This window comes from Antechinus flavipes, chromosome 2 (assembly GCF_016432865.1).
Source record: "Antechinus flavipes isolate AdamAnt ecotype Samford, QLD, Australia chromosome 2, AdamAnt_v2, whole genome shotgun sequence".
NCBI classification, from domain to species: Eukaryota; Metazoa; Chordata; class Mammalia; order Dasyuromorphia; family Dasyuridae; genus Antechinus; species Antechinus flavipes.
This window is the reverse complement of record NC_067399.1, coordinates 334856327-334882330: the sequence shown is the minus strand read 5'-3', so window position 1 is coordinate 334882330 and position 26004 is coordinate 334856327. Positions and strand designations below refer to the sequence as shown.

The following is a 26004-nucleotide window of genomic DNA, read 5'->3' as shown; positions in this document are numbered from 1 at the left end:
TGGCACTCTCGGTACTGTATCTACCTGCCTAAACAACACTTAGTTTCACCCTAACTTACAATCAAGAACAGAGACCAGAGGAAGATTTTGATAATACATTTAGAAGGTTGTAGGAGGACAATAACAAAAAGATAGCTTGACAGAAGCAGCAATGGCAAGAGGAGACAATTTGTATTTATTAATAACAAAATGAAGGAAGAGTTAGAGAAAGAATTTCCATTCAAAAGTATTTACATAAATACAAAATATCCATGAGTTAACTAAGGAAAAGACATTCATGAACATATGGATACAGCTATAAAACCTTCTTTATAACCATAATATATGATAAATAACCAGAACAATATTAATTGCTCATAAGAGAAAAATGCCAACAAAATTAAAGTGATGATACTGGCAAAATTAATTTACAAACATGTCATGCCATTCAAATTACCAAGGGGTTAGGTTTTTTTACAATTAGTCAAAATAATAACAAAATCCAGGTGAAGGAACAATAGAAATATTCCCAAAAAATTGGAAGGAAAAAAAACTAGCATTATTATATCTCAAATGAGTATTAAGCACACATTAGCACAATTATCTGGTAGGGATAGAGATAGGGACCATGTTTATGATTTTGTTGATACAGGGATTCTCTTTTTGGCAACAACAACCAAAAAAACAAACCACTGTTGTGAAAACTGGAAAAGAGTTTGGCAGAAATTAAGCTTATGTCAACATCTTACACCATGACAAGAAATCAAAAATAGGTATTATACACCTGCAAGGTGCCAAGCACTGGAGATGAAATGCAATGAGTAAAACTAAACCCAGATCACAAAGATCTTGAGGGAAAGATAAAAAGGACATAAAAGAAACATAGATAGATAGATAGATAGAAAGAAAGAAAGAAAGAAAGAAAGAAAGAAAGAAAGAAAGAAAGAAAGAAAGAAAGAAAGAAAGAAAGAAAGAAACATATGACTACTTTTATATATAATACATAGAAATATACAAAATAAACACAAAGAATAAATACAAATAATTGTAATGTCATTAGATAGAAAGTAGCTTAAGAAAGAATTCATTAGAAATTGAAGAAAGCAGGAAAAGCTTCATGTAAAAGAGGGGAATAATTGAACTGTGTCTAAAGAAAAAAAAAAAACAGGATTCTATGAGGCAGAGGTAAAGGAGTACATTTCATATGTGACAGACAATTAGCACAAAGACACAAAGAAGGGAGATGGACTATTATATGTGAAGAATGGAAAGAAATCCAAACTGGCTGTGTCATAAAATGCAAGAGGAGGAATAATGAACAAATGAAGGTATAACATCAATTGATGCAAGGTTATGAAGTGGTTAAAAAGCTAAATAGTAACATATATTGGATTACTTGCCATCTAGAGAAGGGGGAAATTTGAAACACAAGGTTTTGCAAGAGTCATTGTTGAAAAACCATCCATGTATGTGTCTTGAAAATAAAAAGCTTTAATATAAAAAAAGAGAAAAAATAAACATTAGACTTTATATTTGATTTGAGAGACACTAGGAAATCATTGAGTTTACTGAGTAGAAAAGTGACAAGCTTAAGGAAAATTAGCTGGGTGGGAGCATAAAAAAGGAAATAAGCTCCAATAAATATAAAACTTCCCTAGAAAAAAGTAAGAACATAAAAAATTAGATGAAAATGAGGACAGTGAAAATTTAAGAAGACAGTAAGATTAACAATAGTGTAGTAACTTAGGGATAATAATTGAAAGAAAAAATTAAGCCCAATACAACTTAGCACCATGAGGACAAACTGATTTCTTTTATTGAGTAGGATCTATGGCTCTCTAGGTAGCCCCATGGTTTGGTGGATAGAATGCTGAGCCTGATCTAGGAAGATTCAAGCTCAAGAACAACCTCTGAAAGTTACTAGTTTCACTAGTCACTTTACTTATGCTTATTACAATTTTTCAATTGTAAAATAGAGATAACAATAGCACCTACTACCCAAGGTTGTTGTGAGGATCAAATAAGATAAGATCTGTAAAAATTAGCACAGTACATATAGTACGCAAACTCTTAAAATCCCCTCTTCATGATGTTCCAGAATTGAGTTAATATAATATTATTTATGAAAGGAGCTTTTGGAGAAGCTCATTGTGAAAAGGGAATCCTTTTATTTGAACTTTGTGCAAATCTATGATACTGGTGAGATATTTAATCACCAATTATGTTTCTGTGTTTTATACCTCAAAAAATTATATCTATAATCTCATCTGTAATGCTAACCAATCAACAAGTATATACTAATCATCTGGTTTAGCTGGGCTTTGAAAGAAACCAGGGATTCCAAAAAGTAGAAGTGAGGTCAAATGCATTTCAGACAGAGGGATCACTCTGTAAAATGCTAGAGACAGGATATGATGTATAAAGTGAGAGGAATAAGGTCTGTTTAGTCAGACTAAAGAGTTCATGAATGAGAGTAATACATTATAGGATCAGAAAGGGAAATTAGAGCAGTTTGATATGAAGATCCTTCAATGCAGAATATCTGCTTAATCTTAATGATAACAGGAAACCACTGAAGCTTACTGAGTAGGGGAGTAACAAGGTCAGAACTGTGCTTTAGGAAGATTACTTTGGCATCTATGTGGAGGATGGATTAGAGATGAGAGAAATGATGCAAGGAGATCAACTAAGTAGGCTTAGTTTAATTTGAAGTATTTCTGAAAAATATATTGCATGAAGAGAACCTCCCAAGGCTGCAAGCATTTTGTTCCACTGAGTTCAACACTTTCTTAAAATCAACTCACAAAAAAACACAGTAAAGACTTTATATCTCAATCAATTTATGTATTCATAAAGAAGTCAACAACAGAAAATTATTAGCAAAAACCTATTTATTGCTTTCTCACATTTTTTGTTGAGGCTGTTCCTAATATAATTACAGATCAATATCATGTGCATTATGTAAAGATGAGAATATAGGCATATACATCAGTTGTGATGGCTGATATTTTAGTTTCCTTAAGAGAAGGCACATAAAACTAGTTTATGACACTTTCTACTCTTTTGGAATCTTTCTCTTTTAGAAATATCTTCAGAGTTTATTCCTAATTGCCTTTAAAATGTATCATCACAGAAGCGAGTGCGAGGGATAATGTTGTAAAAAAAATTACCCTGGCATGGGTTCTGTCAATAGAAAGTTATTATAAAATAAAATAATTAATTAAAATAAAATAAAATAAAATAATTTTTTTAAGTGTATCATCACCAAAAAAAATTACTAAAGAAGGATTAATGACTAGGTCTTTAGCTATTTGAGAATACACTTACATGAACTAGATTCCTTTCCCAATGGTAGCCTAGAAATGAAGCATCACTTTACTTATTCATCTTTAGAATAGAGTAACAAAAGCCCATTCAGACAATCTTAGACACACAAATGTACAAACTAAGATACTCAAAAGTTCATTTTCTCCTAGTAATGGTAACCTAATATCTTTGGCTAATATCCTTATTGGTAATTATACCAAAAGAACAGGTTTACAGTTTTCTTCAGTGGGTATGATAGAATACTTGTTCCCATCTAGCAATTATTAAAATAGGACCACAGAAAATTGGAGAGAGATTCCAAGGGCAAGAAAAGTTGAAATATAAAGATTTGGGGCTCCATGAACTCTCATTGTTCCACTTTAAACAAAACAAAACAAAAACATCATTCTGGCTATTTTCCCTTCTGTTTGGGAAATATTTAATGGAAATCTAACATAAGTCAAAAGAAGTACCATTTAGTAATGGGAAAGACTTGCCCAATCCAAACAAAATCAAGTACACCTTCTACATCAATCTATCAGAAATCACCTGGTTAGTGAGCTTATCCCATGCTTCTCTTAATTGAGATTGATCATTGGCCAGCCCAGCTGCATTCCTTTTTATCGACAACACATCCAGAAAGGCTTTTTTTCCTTCATTGAATGACTCCAAAAAAACTCTCATGCTCTACAATTTGAATAGAGAGATAATTTAACATGTATTCTTTATAACTTCAGCTATAAATCTCAGTTAAATATTGTTCTGCTTCTCTGTTCTTTATGAAAATCCATTCAAATTAGGGAAAAAAAGTCCACTAATATCATGATTTATTCTTCTTGTCAATCTACCCTAAAGTCATGGATACTAATGTAGTGATATAAATGTCATCAAGATACATAACTCAAGATACATATCAATGAATCAGAGCTGGGCATTTCTACTATAATATGAACAAATCCACCTCAATATGCAAGAGGATGGGAAATAAAATGAGAATGTGTGGAACATGTGATGACCTCATTAATACTTTTATTAATCTTCTGAGCCTTTTAGACACTTAATCAGTGCTTGGTTATCAATTCTGCAATGTTTTTCTGAGGAAACAAAACTCTGAGAACAGGATAGAATTTTATATTTAAATAATTTTACTCTGTGAATACTTTTCATCAATCTATTCAATACAATAAGCTTCCTCAAGTATAGTTGAAATCAATGTTTGCACTTACTTGAGATTTTTTAAAGTATGTCTCCTTTTCTGACTCCATTTGTAACTCATGCAACTTTTCTTCTTGCGAAATCAACCAGACTGTGGCATCTTTCACCTTTTCCTAATGGCCAGAACAAGAAGAAAACACATTATTCAAAGAATGAATAGTCATTAAATATATGGTAAAATGATGATATGAACAACCAGTACTCAAAAAAAAATCCTAAACTATTAACAACCATATAAAAAAGTAATCTCAATGATTAATAATAACTAATGTTTTAATTCACTTTAAAAATCAGCAAATATATTAAATGATAGAAATAACAATGTTGGAGAGGTTGTGGCACACTAGTGCATTATGGACAGAACTGTGAATTGGTATAATTATTTTGGAAATATTTTAGAATCATACAAATAAAGTCACTATAATTTGCATATCTTTGACCTAAAGATTCCACTTATACTACACTTATATTCTGAAGGGGGCATTAAAAGAGAAGAAAGTTTCCATATACACCAAAATATGCATAGCAGCATTTTTTGGAGTAGCAAAGAATTAGAAATGAAGGGGATGTCCATCAACTAGGGGAAATGGCTAAACAAATTGTGGTCTGAATATAATAGAACATTATTGTGTTAAAAAGTGCTTAGCACATAGCATGATAAATGTGGAACTATTTAATGTTCTCGGTTTGGTTTTCTGGGGGTCTATGGAGCAGCCTTCGTTTCAGGAGAGTAATCACCCCAAGAGTAGCCAGGTATTAAAGTCCAAATCCTTTATTTTCTCTTTCAAAGTCTTGAAACTTTGAACTTAGAGAACTATTAATGCTGAACTTAGAGAACTATTAATCACCATGCTAAACTAGATAACCCTTGTCGCATCAATTCTACTGAGTTAACATCTTGTAAGAATCCTTGTTTCAGAGTTCTGGCCCATAACAGAAGTATGTTTAGAAGAATTGCCCATGGATTTACTTGCTGTCTAGAGGAAGGGGGAGATGGGGAGGAAGTTTGGAAAACAAGGTTTTGTGAGGGTGAATATTGAAAGCTATCTTTGAGGACAGCTAGATGTCACAGTTAACAGAGCACTGGCCCTGAAGTCAGGAGGCCCTAAGTTCAAATCTGACCTCAGACACTTAATACTTACCTATTTGACCCTAGGCAAGTCATTTAACCCCAATTGCCTAAGCAAAAAAAGAAAAAGAAAAAAACAAAACAAAACAAAAAAAATCCACAACTATATTTCCATGTATTTTGAAAAATAAAAAGCTATTATTATAAAAAATATATTTTTAAAAGTTCTTAGCACAGTGTCTAGCACATAGTAGGTAGGTGCTTAATAAATGTTTATTGATAAAAAAATTATCAATATGATAAATACAGAATTCAGAATGCACTTTGGATCAGTTTATGAAGTTCTTTTCAAATCTTATTTTACTGAGAAAACTGAAACCATTTGCTCTGAGTTCCCTATTTTCCCCTTATTGACCCTCTCCACAAATACATACACTTTCTTCCAACCTTTGATAATGATGAGGTGAGCCTCCTCACCACCAAGGTACAGGTATCCTTGATCCCAACTCCTCTGTTACTTCCAGCACTAACTCCTCAAATGAGAAAGTCCCCTTTCTCAACAACTACTGTTGTCTCTTAAATATCTTATATTTATTCTTCATATATTATTATATATAAATTATATATAGATGTATAATTATATATGTACTTGACAACTTCTTCCATCCTCAACAGAATGTAAGCTCCTTGATAGCAGGAATTAATTTCATTCTTTATACTGGTTTCCTCAGTACCTAGAAATTAGGCATTTTAAACATTCATTAACTGATTGATTGATTGAACTATTTAGGCAATCCTAAACAAATATTCTGAGCTCTTAGTACCCAATATGAGCTGGCTTGGATATATTGATTTTTCTAGGTGTAGTGTACTTGCATTTGCTTATAACCAAATACAGAATCCATATTTTGGCAGCATCAGAAAAATGCAAAGGATTTTTTTCCTATTAAGCCAAAGTAGCTCTTCTCTCATTCCACCCTGCGTAATGAACAATAAAATTTTGTTTTCTCATCCAGATTTTATTTCCAAAAAATTAATTTAAGAAAATCAAGGAGATAGCAATGTGACAGAGAGCTTTGCAAGATCATCTGCCTCACTTTCTTCTCCAGAGCTATCTGGGTCCAATGATCAGATACAGATCAGAAGATGGCTCTGAATGCAATGAGAGGCTTTGGCCTTTTTAATCTAAGGTCTTCAACAGGTCTCTGTTTGACTGAGGCTACATACACCATTCAGTGATTTAAGGTAGACAGCAATTGAGGCAAAGAATCTCTTTTTTCATTTAATCAAAAAAAAAATCTAAATAAACAAACACGCAACCTCATTCAAGCTGAGATCTGTTGAAGATCTATGGCTTAATATGTATAAAATAGTGATTAGCAAAATATAAGCATAGAGCAAGTTTCAAAATATACAAGGTATGTTAAATGTGGTTAAATTTCTGGGGAAAATATTATTAGCAACTTATAAGTGTACTTATACTTTCATTTATCTAAATGAAGAGTTCTTAACTCTTGTGTCATAGACTCCTTTGGAAATCTGGTAAAGACTATGAATCCTTTTTGAGAATTATATTTTTTATATGCAGAAAACATAATACAAAGAATTATAAAGGAAACCAATTATAACTAAATAGTTATCAAAATATATTTTCCAAAGTTCTCACATGCCAGATTAAGATCTCCTGATCTAAAATGAAATCAAGAAGAAAATGGAAGGAATCTCAGTGTATGCTCCTTTCAGCCCTTGAAGTTTCAACTTCACAATTATGTTTCTGATTGACAGGTATGACAAAAGAAATGGTCAAATTACTAAACAATACTATAATGATAATTTTCAAGACAACTTGATGCAAGAATGGCAAAGAAATGTTTTGACAGTTGAGAGAACTATAGGTAGAGAACAAAATTAACTTTATTAGAGATAATGTAAACAATTACCTGAATTTCATCTCCAGCCACAGGTAAATCTTTGGAATACTGCAGAAACTGGGCCACATAGGTCATGATTGATTTTTCATCTGGATTAATAACATCAACATCTGCAAAACAAATCATTCTATTAGTTTTACCATTTCCAGTTTGATTATAAAATTTATTAGATATTATGTAACTTTATGAGTACAAATTGAAATGTAATTTTAACTTTATTTTTCTTGCTTTTTCAAAACATAGTTAATATGTAAATATGTTTTACATGATTTCATAAGTATAATTGTTATTTTACTTGTCTTCTCAATGGGTGGGAAAGAAGTGGGAAGTAGAGAGAGAATCTGGAATTAAAAAAGAATGTTAAAAATAAATAAATAACATTTTTAAAAAATTTTTCAACAAAAATAAAGTCACCACATATTTGTTTAACAATAATTCACAAACCAGAATAGATTATACCATATAGCAGCCTCAACAATAATCCCAAAATATTCCTCACCCTGAGAGTCTCTGGCAACCTGCCAACATTAGAAGTTCTAAGCTACAAATAGTATATCAGAGCCAAGAGTGGCAGAAGGCAAAGGACTTTCTTGGCTTGCAAAGGCTGGGAAACCAGAGAGTGGTAGATTGGAAAAGTAAAAAACATATTCCTTTGAAATTCACTATTTTTAAATTTGCGATGATTTGGAAACACATTAAGCTGAGATTTACCATTGCTCAGTTATTCTCAAACAATAAAAATTAGGGGAATGATATGCCAAAATAGTCATTTGGCTATTTCCAAGGTAGAGAAGCTAAATATAACTATGTCTTAATGTACTGTTGTAATTTCTAAATTCAGTTTTTTAATAAAATGCATTAACTTCCCTAAATATTGTCCGAAGATTTGGAAGGAACTTATAAAATGTATGAGTGGGTTAATTTCAATGAAAATTACCAGAGGGCTGTTGATGCTTTGGTTCCAAGCTGTAGCTCAAATGAAAGACTCTTTGGGCCTGATTTTACAGATGCTAAGAAAGCTTTGCTGAACCCTCAAATTAAACTAAGATTGTACTTTTTTAAAATGCACATACTCTAGCAGGGGTCCTCAAACTACGGCCCACCGGCCAGATGCGGCAACTGAGGATGTTTATCCCTCCCCAGGGCTATGAAGTTTCTTTATTTAAAGGCCCACAAAACAAAAGTTTTTGTTTTTACTATAGTCTGGCCCTCCAACAGTTTGAGGGACAGTGAACTGGCCCCTTTTTAAAAAGTTTGAGGACCCCTGCTCTAGAGAATAGGCCAATGACTTCTATAGTCATTAATTTTCCTCATCTGTAAAATAAAATTTAAAAAAATAGAATGGAAAATATGCAAAGTCCTTCCCAGCTTTAAATTGTCTAATACTACAGTAAGCCATGAAGTATGATTAACATTCTAATGTGAATTAGACTAGATCCCTTGTAATATGACAGCAACTTGAGGGAAGGTTTGAATGAAAGATACTGGAGAGAGAGTCAAAGCATCGTGGTAGGATTCCCGGCATAGCAAGAAAACCTTGGTCAGGGAAGAGGCTACATAATACCCTTGAATCTTTAAAGGGAAAAGATAGGGTAGAGAGGAGGGAAACAGGGTTGGAAAGTACCTAAGACAAACTACAACACAATGTTGTCCAAGGATCTGGCCTGCTGGGTTATTCCTAATAAACATAGTAGGTGTTTAGTAGGTGACAGTGAGTCATAAGATTTTCACTGCTGGGGAAACAAATTACATTATGGCTTGCAGAGTCAATTTAAAAACTCTATAAGTTCCTTCAAGGGAACAACTCTATATGGTAGGTTTTATGGTAAATCCAAGTTCCTTCCCCATATCCTACATGAGGTTTGACTCTGGAGATATGGCAATTCTTTAACATCACCCCTTATGTCAGATCCAAAAAGTATCTTGGACCTAATAGTTCAGGCAATGTAGGAATGAAATCTTCCCTGCTTGAAATAAGAAGTCATTACCCAGAGGTTTCCTTGCAGAAATCAGAAGAAGAGAACCCTTAGAATCTTACTCAAGATAGAGACAAAAGGATTTCGGTATTTATGTTATGATTATGTCTATTATTAGAGAAATACCAAAACATACTTAAGAGATTCTTTGAAATTGCTGCAGAATCACAAAACTGTAATATCCAAAGAACTCCTGGATCTTTCCCTACATCCTGGAGGTATTTTTGTTCAGTAATTTTTCAGTCATGTCTGACTCTTCATGACCCCATTTGGGGTTTTCTTGGCAATTATCCTAAACTGGTTTGCAATTTCTTTCTCCAGCTCATTTTACAGATAAGAAAACTGAGACAAACAGAATTAAGTACTAGCCAGGATCACACAGCTAGTAAGAATCTGAGGCCAGATTTGAACTCAGGAAGCTGAATCTTTCTGGCACTCCTGTGCCACTTAGCTGCCCCTAGAGCTAGAACCATCAGACACATGCTTGTGTCCTCCAAGTAGAGTGTGAGGTTCTTAAAAGTTAGGATTTTGTTTACTTTTCTATTTGTATCCCTGATGCTTATCACAGTAAGCCCTTCAGAGATGATTTTCCATCTGTAAAATGCAAATAATAATCATTTAAAGGTTCCAGGGCTGTTTTGAGGATGAGAAGCTTTGCATACCTTAAAGCATGATATAAATACTAATTATTGTCATCATTATTACTATTTTCATTCTTTTCCTTCATTCAGTCACCCTTAGTTAGGACAGATCTTTGAAGCTATCTTGTCTAACCTAGACATTCCAATCAAATGAAATAACTAGAACTCATTCCAGACCATAAAGTTAAAGTAGTGGGAACAATGAATAAATTATGTGTAATCTTTCAATCTCCCAAGATATGTTGTTCAAAATAATTATCACAGTTTACAGGGAGGGGGAAGTATCACTTAATCTCAGTATACTAATACTGAAAAACAATTAGAAGATCTCAGAGATAAACAATTATGCCAGTTTCACAAGATTACTCCTTTTTGAAACTACAAATGATGGAGGCAGGTAAATATCTCAACAACCTTACAAAAGCATTTGGGTCAAGAGATGACTCAGACACATTCACAAATGACTACTATGTTTGTATTACATCAGTAATTAATGTTGCATTTCAAATGACTGAGTTAACTGGTCCTCACACTGTGTTCATTGTAGTGAATCAAGGACTATCATTTATTCAATAAGAAAATTACCTCTTTTAGATTATTTCATTAATTTCTTAATTGTCTGAAGAGTCAAAAATACTAAATTATATTATAACTAAATGTAGAAAAAAAGAATTAGGACAGAAAAAAACTACAATGAAAATGGAAAGATGGGACAGAAGTAGGGAAGAGAAAAGAAGAGGAAGAACTGAGATAAAAGAAGAAAAACTAAAGTATATTACTCAAAGGAAAAGTTTTTAGTAAAAAATACTAAATAAATAAAAGATTCAATGAATAAAAGAATCAATAAAATGAATCAACCCCCTCCCTCCCCTCCATTATCCCCTGAATAGGACCTTGAAAATCATCTCATTTTAAATATTTAGAAGTAACGATACAAATGAAGTAAAAAATAGAATGGATTTTCCATAGCTTCACAGATGACAAATAACAGAGTTGAGAGTAGATTCCTGGTTTCTGGACTCCTATTTTATTCCCCAATAAGCTACATTGCCTCTCTACATTTGTGTTATGTAAAATTATGTAGAGATATCACTAACTCTGACTTTAATTTTAATCTCTAAAATAAATGAAAACAGTAATAAAGATGATAATAATAGCTAGCATTTATATAGTGCTTTAAGGTTTGCAAAGCTTTTTACAAACACCATCTCATAGTATCCTCACAAATCTCTAATCATTTCTCCTAATCCAAAGCCATCCTCTCTAAATATGCCCTTTCCCATCACATCTTCTCCAGATAATTGCTCTTTGATTATCCTCCCTCTAATCTTCAGCTTCTCCCTTTATATGCCTGTCTCCTCTATCCTTTAAAACTTTTCACTAGTTGTGAATGGATTCAACCATTCTGGAGAGCAATTTGGAACTATATCCAAATGCCTAAGAACACACATATTCTTTGACCCAGAAAAACCACTCTTAGATCTGTATCCTAAAGAGATAAAATAAAAAAAGATGAGCACCTATATATACAAAATATTTATGTTATTTTTGTGAGGGCAAAGAATTGGAAATTGAGGGGATGCCCATCAATTGAGGAATGGTTGAACAAGTTACAGTATATCATTTTTATGGAAAACTATTGTGCTGTAAGAAATGATGAGTAGAATCTCTCAAAAAGACCTATAAAAACTTACATGAACTAAGGCAAAGTGAAATGAGCAGAACTAAGAGAAGGTTGTACATAGTAACAGCAATATTGTACTATGATCAACTATGAACAAGTTAAGTATTCTCAACAATGATCCAAGACAATTCCAAAGAACTTACAAATGCTATCTAGCTCTAAGAACTGGTGAAATCTGAAGGCAGATCAAAGCATACTATTTTTTTTACACTTTTTGGGGCGTTTTTTTGTTTGTGCTTTTTTTTTTTTTTTACAACATGACTAATATGAATTATGTTTTGCATGACTGTGTGTGTGTGTGTGTGTATGTGTAATTGCTAGCCTTCTCAAGGAAGAAAGAAGGGAAAAAAAGAAGGTGGATTTGGAACTCACAATTTTAAAAAAAAAGAATGTTAAGTATGAAATGTGAAATTGGTAGTTTTGTTTATATTAAATTAATAAGGTTTTATACAAACAAAACCAATGTAGCCAAGATTAGAAGGGAAACAGAAAACTGAAAAAAAAAATGTTTGCACCCAAGGATTCAGATAAAGGTCTTATTGTAAAAACATATAGAGAATTGATATATAATTGATATAAGACGACAAATGATTCTCTAATTGGTAAATGGTCAAAGGATATGAAGAGACAATTTTGAGAAAAAAATTAAAATAATTTCTAGTCATATGAAAAAATGCTCTAATCACTAATGATAAGAAAAATACAAATTAAGAGAACTCTGAGGTACCATTACACATCTCTCAGATTGACTAAGATGACAGGAAAAGATAATGATAAATGTTGGAGGGGATGTGGGAAAACTGGGACACTAATACACTGTTGGCAGATCTGGTAGAGTCCAACCAATTTGGAACTATGCCCAAAGGGCTTTCAAACTGTGCATATCCTTTGATCCAGCAGGGTCTCTATGAATCTGTATCCCAAAGAGATCATAAATAAGGGAAAAGAACTCACATGGGCAAAAATGTTTCTGGCAGCCCTTTTTGTAGTGGCATGAAACTGGACACTGAGTTGCCCATTATCTGGAGAATGGTTGAATAAGTTATGGTATATGAACTTTATTCTATAAGAAATGAGCAGAAGGATGATTTCAGAAAGGCCTGGAGAGACATACATGAACTGATGCTAAATGAAGTGAGTAGAATTAAGAGAACATTGTACACAGTGGCAACAATATTATGTGATGATCAATGCTGGTGGACTTAGTACTTTTTAACAATGAAGTAATTCAGGCCAATTCTAAAGGACTTGTGATGGAGACAGCCTTCTCCATCCAGAAAGAGTACTATGGGGACTGAATGTGGATCACAACATAGTATTTGCACTTTTTGTCACTGTTTGCTTGCTTTTTCCCCTTCTTTCTCATTTTTTCTTTTTTGATCTCATTTTTCTTGTGCAACATGATAAATGTGGAAATATGTATAAAGAATTGCACATGTTTAACACATATTGGATTGCTTCCTATTTAGGGGAAAGGAGTGAGAGAAAGGGAGGGAGAAAAACTTGGAACCCAGAATTTTGAATGTTGAATGTTGTTCTGAATGTTGAAAACTATCTCTGTATGTATTTTGAAAATTAAAAGCTATTATTAAAAAGAAAAAAGAATCATAAAAAATTAATGTTAAAAATTATTTTTATATATAATTGGGAAAAATAAATTATTTTAAAAGGAAAACTTTAGTCTGCAGTATCCTAAACTCTTATTACTATCATAACCTACTCTCATTGCCTCCACTTCTCATCTCACTCATTCTCAATCCCTTGCAATCCAGTTTCCATCAACAAAAAATATTTCTCTCCAAAGTTATCAATGATTTAATTGCCAAATATGAAGCTTCTATCTCAATATTTATCCTTTCTAACTTCTGCATTTGACACTGCTCACTGTTTTCATGATGCTTTCTCTAAGTTGTCCTCTGGCCACTCTTTAGTTTCCTTTGCTTTATTATTGATCATATTACCTCACCCAAGTGTGGGTGTGTGGGTGTGTGTACACACCAAGGCTGTGTCCTGAGTTTTCTTCTGTCTTTACCCTCTCTTTATAAGCTCATTAGCGTCCCATTTTTATATAGATGTATTGATAAATTGATTAAATGAATTACTCTCCAACATGATGTCAAAATTTATGTGAATAACATGATACTGAAGTTTCACTTTCTATGCATCAGATTAGAAAAGATGACAAATCTTTTGGAAGAGCTAAGGGAAGACAGAAATACTAATGCACTGTTATAGTAGAGCTCTGAATTGATCCAAAAGTTTTAAAAAACAATTGGAATTATAATAAAAATATTAACAAAATTGTACCTACTCTTTGCCCCAGCAATCCCACTATCAGGCATAGATCCCAAGCAGCACAGAGTTTAAGGAAAGACTTTTTATATATAGCAGCATTTTCATAGTACACTCATGGAATTTTAGAGATGTAAAGGAACTCAACAGCCTACTCTAACATAGCAGATGATACGTCATCAAACCTAATGAAGGTCTTAAAGAACTACAAAGAGAAGAACATAGTCCTACATCTAAGGTCTTACATTCTACTTATAGATAACTCTAATTATTAGGAAGTTTATTTTGACATTAAGCCTAAATTCACTTTATTGTGACTTTCCACATTAAACTTGCCTCTATCTTCTGGGAAGATAAAACAAGTTTATTCCCTCTCCTATGTGACAGTCTTCCAAATATTTGAAGACAGCCATTATGTCCCTCTCATATCTCTTCTCCAGAATAAACATCCCCAATTCTTTCAAATGATCCTCATAAATATCCTTCAGCTTTCCAATTGCCTTTAATTGTACACTCTATAGCTTATCAATGTTCTTCTTTAATTATGGGACCTAGAGATGAATACACAGCTGATGAGGTGTGACAAGGACAGAGTAAAACAGTACTCTCATCCTATTCCTGGAAGTTATGCCTCTCTTAATGCAGCTCAATATTAGCTTTTGGGTTGCCACATCATGCAATCTATGAATTTATTCAAATCTTCTTCAGAACAACTGTTACCTAACTATATTTTGTAGGAAGAACATTTATTTTTATATACATTGGAACCATCCCATTCATAAAACAAGAAGACTGTCCTTGGGATTTGGTTGGTCCAGAGTGAGTAAGATAATAAAAATCCTTATCTATGGGTACTTCACATCCTTGATTTTGGCAGAGTTCTAATTACCTTGTGGAATTGCTTTATTTTTATACAATTGTATATTTTAAAGATCACAGTTCTGATATTAATTTTTCCTACTTAGTAGTATTTTTTCCAATTACATGTAAAGATGGCTCTCCACATTCACTTCTATAAGATTTTGAGTTCCAAATTTTTTCCCTCCTTCCTTTCCCTTCCTATTCCCCAAGATGGCAAATAATCTGATATAAGTTATACATTTACATTTCTATTAAAAAATATTTCCACATTCATTATATTGTGAAAAGAGAAATCAGAACAAAAAAGAAAAACTATGAGAAAGAAAAAACAAAAAAAAGTGAAAACTGTTTATTTCGAACTGCATTAAGACTTCATAGTTCTTTCTCTGGGATGTGGATAGCATTCTTCAACATGAGATTTTTGGAATTATTTTGGATCATTGTATTGCTGAGAAGAGCTAAGTCAATCATAATTGATCTTCACACAACGTTGCTGTTAACTGTGTACATTGTTCTCTTAGTTCTATTCACCTCACTCAGCATCAGTTCAGGTGAGTCTTTCCAGGTTTTTCTGAAATCTACCTGTTCACAATTTTTTATACCACAATAGTATTCCATTGCATTCATATACCACAACTTGTTCAGTTACTCTCCAGTTGATGGGTATCCCTTCAATTTCTAATTCTTTACTACCACAAAAAGAACTGCTATAAATATTTTTTACATGTAAGTCTCTTTCTCTTTTTTTATGATCTTTTTGGGACACAGACCTAGTGATAGTACTACTGAATCAAAGGGTATATACACTTTGATTGTCCTTTGGACATAGTATGATATCTAAACCAGCATTAATGCCCTAGAGAATTCAGAGTTGAGAGAAAGAGCACTATTTGTTTTTAGTAATTACATTCTTTTAGTCCTTTTGTTATAAAAAGTCATTTTTATTTATTTTGTGTTTCAAAAGTGTTTCGTTGCAGTGCCAAGCCTGATTCTCTGGCATTGATCCTAGAACAAAACATTGTGCGTGCCTTCTCAATCTTATACTTGTAAAGCTAAATTTTTTTGTATCCAAGGGTAAGACTACATTTATCACTACTGAGTTCCATTTTAGTAGCGTTAGAACAAAGCCATCATTGCCTAAAGCAATGTTCTACAAATAAGGACCACTAAGCCCTACATGAGGATTCCTACAGGCCACATACTGATTTTGTGCTTTATTTGTATCTTATTGTATTTTTAACTGTTAAAGACCATGTCTAAGTGAAGGGGGAGGTCAATTCTCCAAGAGCTCCATAGTGAATCATAACACTTGAAGGAGTTGCAAAGCAGCCTTTACTGACACAGGTGTTCCTTGTGGATTGGGAATGAAATAAATTGGAGGCAAGAGGGAAGAGGAGGGAGATCAGAGAACAGCAACTGCCTCTCAGTCTCCTTGTATCATCATCATCCTCTCACATGAAGAGAACCATTCTACAGGTCTGAATTAGACCCCCAGAAGCCACTGGCAGGTGGCTCCCGTATCACAACATTAACTGTTTTGTAAAAACATTTCAGATTCACGTGGGCTTCATACAGCCATGTGCTTGATACCTCTGCTTTAGACTATCAGGATCTTTTAGGATCTTGATCCATTCTTACAGTGTGATAAATCTCTCTCCCAATTTGATGCCATTTGCAAATTCAATAGGCATGTCATCTATTCCTTTATCCAAGACATTGACAAGAAGATAAAACAGCACTGAGCCAAGCACAAATCTCTGCAGTACTACAGTGAAAACTTCCTGTAAGATTGGAATGGAATCATATATCACTCCTCCCTTTCTCTAATCAAGTAACCAGGGCCTCTTCCATGCCCTGATGAGGCATTTGGTTGGAAGACTCTAAAATTATTGAAGTTTAAAAGCCAGAGTGAATGCTGGTTTTTATTTTAAAGATCAATAAATGGTCCAAGTGAATCCTCCACTTTCATAAATATTATTACTGCTATTTCTCTCCAATATAAATCATTTCATGATATTCATGAAAATTGTCAATCAAGATGTGGAAGGGTTATGACTTACATAAGTGGATGGTATATCTGTACCAAGAGTTAGGATTTCACAGAAGTTAGGATTTAAAAAGAAAAAGAATTATAGAGTAATAAAGAGAAGAGAGATCATTTACCTTCTGGATCCAACAGTCTGGGGATGTTTAGCTCATGTTCTGCAATCCTGAATGCTTCTTTTAGATTGTCTCTGCTGGATCTCCCCTTTACACTGTCCATGTTAATTAGGTCTGGTCTCAAAGCATGAATAATAGCTAAAAAAGCCATCCCATTTCTCCAGCTTGATTTGAAATCTGTAACATTCACATATCCATGCCTATCACAGACAGAAAAGAAAATATGACAAATATTTTTATAAAACTTTATTAGAACATATTTCATTCTAATAAATAGTAAATAAAATGAAGAATCAAATTATTATTTACAGGAACAATATAAACTGCTTTAGGGGAAAGTCTCTATTTGGCTTGTATCTTTGGTGATGCAACTGTGAGGTTTGATGAGGCCCAGGATTAATCACCCATCAAACAATATTTATTAAGTGCCTAGTATGTAACAGATACTTTGCTAAGGACTAGGGATACCAAAAAAGCCAAAAGTTCCTCCTCCTCTCTTTTATAGTTCCTGTTCTCAAAGAGCTTACACAAAAGCTCTGTTGTAGGATGGGCCTGACAAGTAATTTAAATTCACTATTTAAGCTAAATACAAATACTTAGGTGAACTGATATTTAAGAATAGACACTATACTTAGCCTTAACATGAAGAGGATATATCATCACCATATATGAATAACTTGGTCAGTGGCAAGAGCCTAAAAGAACAAAGGAACCCAATTCTACATCAGTTGTCTTATTTGATGCTCTTAGGTAACTGGGAAGCCATGGTCAAACTAGATTAAGATCATCAAAAAGCCCCAGGAATCCAGGAACTATGGATTGATTCTTAATCCTTCAACCCACCAAGTCGACAGATTCCTGTTTAATTCTAGGACTAATTCATTAGAACAAAGAATAGAAACTGCCACCTAATTGATGGTCATTCTTTTATCCATCAAGAAGCAAACCAGGCTATCTAAACTCAAATCTGGATGAAAGGAGGGATTGCATGGTGATAAAAGAGAAACAACACATTCTCGTTATAAGACAGAAAAATCAGCTTCCATGAGGACAGAAAAATCAGCTTCCATGAGGACTGCTCTCAATCACCTCCAAATTTTGACCTAAAAGAGTTGTAAATGCTGAGTAAGCTTCAATTTATACCAGAATCTGCAGTAATTACAGCAGATCATAGAAGTAACTTACATAGTACACTGTTCCTGGGCCCATAAGAGAAGGGCCTTCTTTGCTGACATCTTCCATCTAGCCTGTGCTCTAGAGCGTTTCTTAGGAGGAGGTCCTGAAGTTTGAGATAAGTCTACAACACTCACACAATCCAAAGAAGGTTGATTGTAATTGCAAGAAAGAATCCAAGCCAGTTCTTCAATCTATGGAAAGAAGAATCCAAAGTTAATGTTCAATGAATAAAGGTTTTGAAAATTGTAAATTGGAAATAATTGAAGAGTTTTATAAAACCTATTCTTATGTCAAGATCAAGTCAGATAATGAAAGAAAATATTACAAATATCAAGTAAATGTTCTATATTTATTTTTCCAGAGCAAATTTGGTCTCAACATTTATTTTTTATTTATTTAGTATTTTTCTCAATTACATTCAAATTCAAAAACAACAATTTTTTTATATTTGTTTCTAAAATTTTTGAGTTCTGGGTTCTCTCTCTTATCCTCACTCACAATTTAAAAAGCATTTGTGAAGTTAAGCAAAACATTTCCATAAAAGTCAAGTTGTGAAAAAAATTACATCTCCCACCCTAATGAAAATAAAAATCCTCAAGAAAAATTAAGTTAAAAAAAGTTAAAAAGAAGACAGAGAGAGAGAGTGAGAGAGAGAGAGAGCAAGAGCGAGAGCAAGAGTGCTTCAATCTGTATTCAGACACAATTAGTTCCTTCTCTGGATATGGATAAGATTTTTTATCGTAAGTTTCTCAGAGTAGTCATGGATAATTGTATTGCTGAGAATAGCGAAGTCATTCATAGCTGGTCATCCTGGAACATTGCTATTACTTTGCATACAGAACATTTCACTTTGCTGGAATTCATGGAGGACTTTTTCAGGGTAGTTTTTCTTCCTGAGATCATCCTGCTCATCATTTCCCATAGAACAAAAATATTCCATGATACAAACACATCAAAGTTTATTGAGTCATTCCCCAATTTGATGGGCATCCCCTCAATTTCCTTTTTTTTTTTTTCCCTCTGAGCTGCTGTGAATATTTTTGGTACATATAGGTTATTTTCCTTTTTTTTTTTAATCTCTTTTGGCACTCATGCCAAGGCTTGGCTTACCTCTAACCTAGAATAAACAGAAAGACTTATAATCTCATGCTATAAGAGTTGGAGAAGAATTAAGTCTAGTGAATCCATAGAATTCACTAGATAGCTTCTTGACTTTTTTCCTATGTCATGGACCCTTGGACAGGCTGATGAAGTGTATTTCAGAAAAAACATTTTAAAATGCATAAGATAAAATGCAAAGAATTACAAAAGAAGCCATTTATATTGAAATAAAGATATAAATTTTTTCCTCTCCGTGTTCATTGACCTCCTGAAATTTATTCATAATTCTATTCCCAAGTGAGGTCTAATTTATAGACCTGGGATAAGAAGCTCTGCTCTAGTTTGAAAATGTTTTGATTGGATCTATGTGCAAATGGACATATTGGACCTAATATCATTACCAAAGATATAAATGTATGACAACAGTTCACATTAATATAGTACTTTAAAATTTTATTCCAATTCTAAGAGACAGAAAGAACAAGCATTTTTTGGTACAAAAATGTGATTTCATCAGGAGTTCCCAGAGTGGAAAAATCCCTCTACTGGTGTAATATTGGCAACTTTTATGTAACTTACAGTATTAAAGAGTTGCCAATGGCATTGAAGAGATAAGTGATTTGTCCACAGTATCACAGTTAATGTCAGAGGCAGGTCTTGAACCCATTTCTTCCTGATTCCAAAGCTCTTCTATCTATTCCTGATAGTACAAGGGCCATTATCTAGATTTTACTGATGAGAAAGCTATGCTCAGAAAGACGAAGTAACTAACCTATGATAACACAATTATTAAGTATCCAAGTGAGTTATTCAAGCCCAGAGGTAAGTACATCCCATATTCTTTTTACTAGAACATGATTGTAAGTATTTACTAAGCATAAACAGAGTCCCTACCAATGTATTAAGAAGTTGGGTTTCAGTATTCCAATTCTTGATGTTCAATAACTTACTATTACATGATCTGAAACATATATTATGGCCAAACTAACTCACCATGTTGGTTTAGAGTTAAATTTTGGTTTGAAAACAGCTTTAAAAACATTAAGTATAGGTGTGGTAGAAAGATCATTAGATTGAAAAACTATAAATCCTAAGTTTGACTGGACTGCCATTGTGTGACACAGGGTTAAATGACAATTTAGTTAAGTGACTACTTAATTTAGGTAAAATAAGGATAATTTTTTTTGTTACTACCAACCTCACAAGTTGAAGTAACCCATATAAAAGAGAGTTATTACTATCATCGGGCATCTAGATGGCATAGTAAATAGAATGCCAGTCCCAGAGTCAGGAAGATTCATCTTTCTGAGTTAATCTGACTTCAGATATTTATGACCTGCCTGATCCTGAGCAAGCCACAGTTCAGTATTTTTTCAAAAAAAAAAAATCTCAAACATGACTGAAAACAAATGAACAGCAAACAAAATTGTTATTATTATCACTAATATTAACATTATAGATGATATCTATTACACCTTTTTAAAATAACAGAACTTCAAGCACACAGTGGAATTTCAAGAGTGAATTCATATTTTTTTATTGTATTTCATTGCATTTACTGTGTTTCATAAGTTATTACTGAAAGGAGACGTATTATGGCACACACCAAAGTACTTACATGAAAGTGTAATATAATTGTCCAAATTAGACCAAGAATAATAGATGGATTTCCTTCCACAATATCAGCTACATGAATATTTATAAGCTTGATCTGGGGGAAAAAAAATATGGATTAAAAGAAGAAAATATCTCATAACATGAACCTATTCCCATTATTCAGTTTTACTTTAAGTTTTAAGTTTATACTTACTGATCGTTTCTTCAGAAATGTCAAGGCATGTTCTATGTTGCTTCTGCATTGAAAGGTATTAGATCCTTTCTCTCGAGCCTGTCATTTTCAAGGGAAATGTCATTCACAGATAAGAAAGGGTTTTTTTAGAAAAAAAAATTATCAACAAAAAACTTTCAATTGCTATTTAAAACCTTACCAACTGTTGGCCTGAGAGTACTTCCAACAGATCAATGAGAACATGTCCTTTTTTAATATCTGTGAAGAGATCTGTTATGACTGAAGGAGGATTATGCTGAAAACAAGATATGAAAAATTGTTACTTAAACTTTTCAGTCCAAAAATCAACATCTTTCAGAATATCAATGGAAAAAAAAACAAGTAGCTATTTAATAGGGAATCACTTTCTATTTATTTTATTAGAAAACAAAAGCTAAGAGAAATCAACATACTGAATTCATTTCATGGAAAATTTCTAGTAAAGAAAATTCTTTCAGAAATGGATCTAACATTGATATTGGTGCAAAATATATACTTTTAAGTGCCAAAAAAAATCTACAAAATTACATTTATTCATATAGGCATGAAGAAAGACTGCCATGTGGAGCTTCCAGACTCCTTTTGAAATTGGAATAATAATAGAAGATAGGTACACAGAGGGAGAGACATGCAGAAAATCTACATTTCATCTATTACATTTCTGTTTACCTAACATAATGAGATCAAGATAAAAAAGGAAACATTACAATTTTAAATATTTTTAAAATGTCACTGTCAGGGCCAAATGTTCAAAATAAATGCCTTAAAAAGTAACCTTTCCCAGCCCCCCATTTTTTCCTTTATTTTCAAAAATAGCAGGATAAGTTCTATATCTCTTGCTGTCCTCTTTCCTTTCCCACCCTCTCATATGCGATTTGAACATGAATTACTTTCTTTTGGTGTTAGGAAAAAGAAGCAGAAAAGTTGATGAAAGATCTGTCACAGTCACTTCAGCACCTTTTGTCAAAGAAGGCATGCCACAACCTGTCACTAAATCAATATTTGTAAATCTTATCTACTGCAAAAACTAAGGATGATAACAAAACAAAACAAAACAAAAAAAGCCCCTCAGAATTCAGCTTCTTATTGATTTTTCTCTTTTATCATTTACCTTTGCCAACTGTGAATTTATCCAGCAGGTAAAGGTTTTCTTCTGTGTGTGTTCTTGTTCAGCTATGGAATAAAAGAAAGAAAGCAACAGTTAAAAAGTGAATTGGAAATGACCAATTCTCCATCATAATCTGTTCCAAAGCTTCAAAGTCATTCCACCTTTTTATATTTTTTACCTGATTCTAAAAGGGACAGAGAAAGTACTACAGAAAATTATTATTATCAGAAAAACCAACTGTTTAAAAAAAACAAGATTTGATGATAATAATGATTTTTTCTAAAGCTATTAATAAAGATCATGAAATAGTTGCCATTTTAAATTTTTTTAAATTTCTATCTGTTCAGTTTCTTATAGGACACAAGACTCTTTGAATAGAATTTAATTAGCTGAGCCATAGGATAATTTTTTTAAAATAAAACTTCTTTTTTCAATTTAAACAAGAATCTAATTTTGTCCAGATAAGATGATTGATAGGAGGCTAGCTCCCACACACCTATTCCAGAAAAAGCTTAAAAGCAATGTCATCCCCAATTAGGATCAAGCAATCCAAAGAAAAACTATAGTAAGATATTTCATCCATCCAAGAACTGAACAAAAAGGGCATGAGAAGACCATGGACAATATAAAAGAGTACTTCTAGAAAGCCAATAATGATGAAAGCCTCTCAGTGTGCAACCAGAGGCAGTCCAAAGACAACTATATTTCACAAAACTTTGTAATTAAAGGCAATAATAGCAGACTATTTCTATCATAAAGCTCTAAGGTAATTAAAAATCTAAAATTTTGACACTGGAAGTGACTGTCAGTAGCAATAACAACTCCTTGAATGAAATCAATCATTCTGGGAATGGCAATGACCAGTCCTGACATAGCAGGTCACAGAAGTCCATAAGTTCATATCATTTCTTTCTCTAATGACATAGAGGACCCTGATAATCCAGAGCTATGAATCTCAAAGATCCAGAGATACCTAAATCCTACCAACATTCTTTACATGAAGATAATCCAGGAGATAAATGAAAGTACAGGAACACAGATGACCTAGATCAAGCCCAGGCAGAAGCAATCCTCTCATTTGGATATGGAAAGACAACAAATAGTTTAGAATAGGATATGGTAACCCTTACCCAAGAAATAGATTTTGTAGGACAAAGAGAAATAAATGGTTCCATGAGACAAAAACCAAAAGACTGAAAAAATAAAAGAACATATGAGGTATTTATTATCCAAAAAAAAAAAAAATCATCTAGAAAAGAAGTTAAAAAGAAATAACATAAGGATTATCATAATTGTTTAATAAATGAAAATTATGAAGATCTATTGTTAACAAAGGGCAAAGTGAAAATATTTAGAATCCATTTTTCACTTCCTTTAAGAAACCCTAAAAGGAATAATCTCAGGAATATGATAGCCAAAATCTAAAGATTCTGTGTCAAAGGGGAAAAGAAAATTGCAAAAGTCGAAAGAAAACATTCAAATATCAAGAAACCATGCTAAGGATCATATAAGACTTGGCAATAACCACTACAGAGAAAAATCTTGTAATACAATATTCCAAAAGGTAAGAGATATAAGTTTTCAAGCAAGAATAATCTACTTTGAAAAGCTGAGTATATAAGCTTATTGGAGAGGAGAAAGGGAGGGGAAGAGAAATGAACCTCAAATTTAATGAAATTTAATCAGAACTTTCAAGCATTCTTGAACAAAAAACAGAGCTAAGTAGAATTTTGGAAATCTAAATACAAGAGTCAAGAGAAATATAGAAAGTGTTTTTTTGAACAATTGGAAAGATTCAATGATGTTAATATTCTAATAGGAAAAGAATAAATATGTTTCTCTTCAAAACTTTAATGTTTTCATGTAAGTAGTTAAATAAGAAAAATAGAGTACCTAAAAAGTATATTGGTTCTGTTCTGATATTTTTAAGAAGATAAAGAAAAAAAATAGTCAGAGGGGAAGTGAAGGATGAGAAGAATATTCTAGTATAGAAATGAGGAAAAAGGAGGTGGAACTTATTTCTCATCATCAGATATTTGCAAATAATAGTAAACAAACAGGGAAGAAGTGAGGTGAACAGGAATGAGATTAAATCTCAATCTTATACACACACAAACACATATGTATAGAAATATGTCAAATTCAACAAGGAAACAGTCAGGTATAGAAAAAAGTAAGAAGGATAATACCAAGTAGAGAATAGTTGTAAACAAAACAAACTTTACCTTCAGAAAGTGAAATTCGAAGGAGATATTAAAAGGAAAACAAAAAAAGACCACTGATGGAATCTGGTCAAGGGAAACATAGGAGGATCAATGGAACTAAATTACAATGCTAACATTAAAAACCACTAGTGATAATCACATTCCTTCTCTTTCATTATTTTCTTTGTAAAGTTTGGGATAGGGAGTGGGGGGACTAAGAGAAGAAATCTTAACTGTGAAAAAAAGTCTTTGCACTATGTTTTTCTGATAAAGCATAATATACAAGATATGTAAGAAACTGATACAAATACATAGAGAAACAAGAACCATTCACCAATTAATGAATGTCAAAGGATAAGAACAGGCAGTTCTCAAGGATAAGTACAGGTTGTAAATAGCTATATCAAAAAATATAAAAATCATTCATGTAAAAGGAGCATCTCACAGTCCCCACCTCAATTAATGTAACTGATTCTAACATCTTTATCCAGTAAGAAAACTTCTTGGGCTGATTTACAGGATCAATAAAGTATGTAAATTAGCTTTGATAATTCCTAGCTGCTTCTGTTGAATCAACCAATCAGTTATAGTTTTAAATCAGGTTGAAAGAGTGAATGCCATTGGATAAAATTCAATAAAGAAGATTGATTTAAGGAATCAAGCACACCTCTGAGCCTAGATAGACCAGAGAACAAGATTTCAGCAGGACCATTCTAGTAATAGCTTCAAAGCCATGTGAGAGCACTTTGTGGAGTCAAAACCTTTGTGTTTGTATTAGAAAGTAATAAGGGATTTAGGTGGGATGGGGAGTAGATAGAGAAGGAGTGTGCTCAGAACACAAGCTCCAATCCTGTTCTATAAACTATCTATCAGAAATTTTGAATTGATGATCTATATGTATCTCAAACTCAACATGCTCTTCTCCAAACCCATCCCTCTTCTGAAGTTTCCTATTATTGTCAAGTGTACCATTACACTTTCAGTCAAAGTTTGCATCTCTGGTGTTCTCTTAGACAACTTACTCTCACTTACCTCACTTAAGTTGTAAGTTGCCAAGTCATATTTTTCTATCTCCATAACACCTCTCTCACCCAGCCTTTCCTCTATATTCACAGTGCCATGACCAATGTTTTGTTAGTCTTTTTATGTCACATCTGATTGCGCCTGACCTCTCTTGGAAATTTCATGACAAAGTAGTGATTTTACTATCTTCTCCAGCTCATTTTACAGATGAGGTAAGCGGGGATAAATAACTTGCCCAAGTGCTCAGAGCTAGAAAGTATCTGAGGCCAGTTTTAAATTCAGGAAGTGATTCTTCCTGATTTCAGATCCAGCATTCTATCTCCTGTGCCACCTAAGTGCTCCATATAAATATTACTGGCTGCTGCTGCCACTACTACTACTACTACTACTACTACTACTACCACCACCACCACCTTTCCAGTCTTCTTGTTTCCCAGCCATACAGATCTA

The 26004-nt window shown here is 33.0% G+C and overlaps 1 protein-coding gene across 1 annotated transcript in view; it reads right to left on the bottom strand.

The window, feature by feature from the left end:
* SYNE2 (spectrin repeat containing nuclear envelope protein 2) overlaps window positions 1-26004 on the bottom strand; it is a 389516-nt gene that overhangs the window by 285255 nt on the left and 78257 nt on the right. Inside the window, exons 3-11 of the mRNA XM_051973670.1 lie at window positions 22331-22392; window positions 21380-21475; window positions 21202-21279; window positions 21010-21102; window positions 18300-18481; window positions 17118-17314; window positions 7510-7610; window positions 4512-4613; window positions 3835-3972 (exon numbers count right to left, since the gene is read on the bottom strand). Coding sequence (XP_051829630.1) covers window positions 3835-3972; window positions 4512-4613; window positions 7510-7610; window positions 17118-17314; window positions 18300-18481; window positions 21010-21102; window positions 21202-21279; window positions 21380-21475; window positions 22331-22392 — 1049 coding nt within the window. The remainder of the gene's footprint in view (window positions 1-3834; window positions 3973-4511; window positions 4614-7509; window positions 7611-17117; window positions 17315-18299; window positions 18482-21009; window positions 21103-21201; window positions 21280-21379; window positions 21476-22330; window positions 22393-26004) is intronic.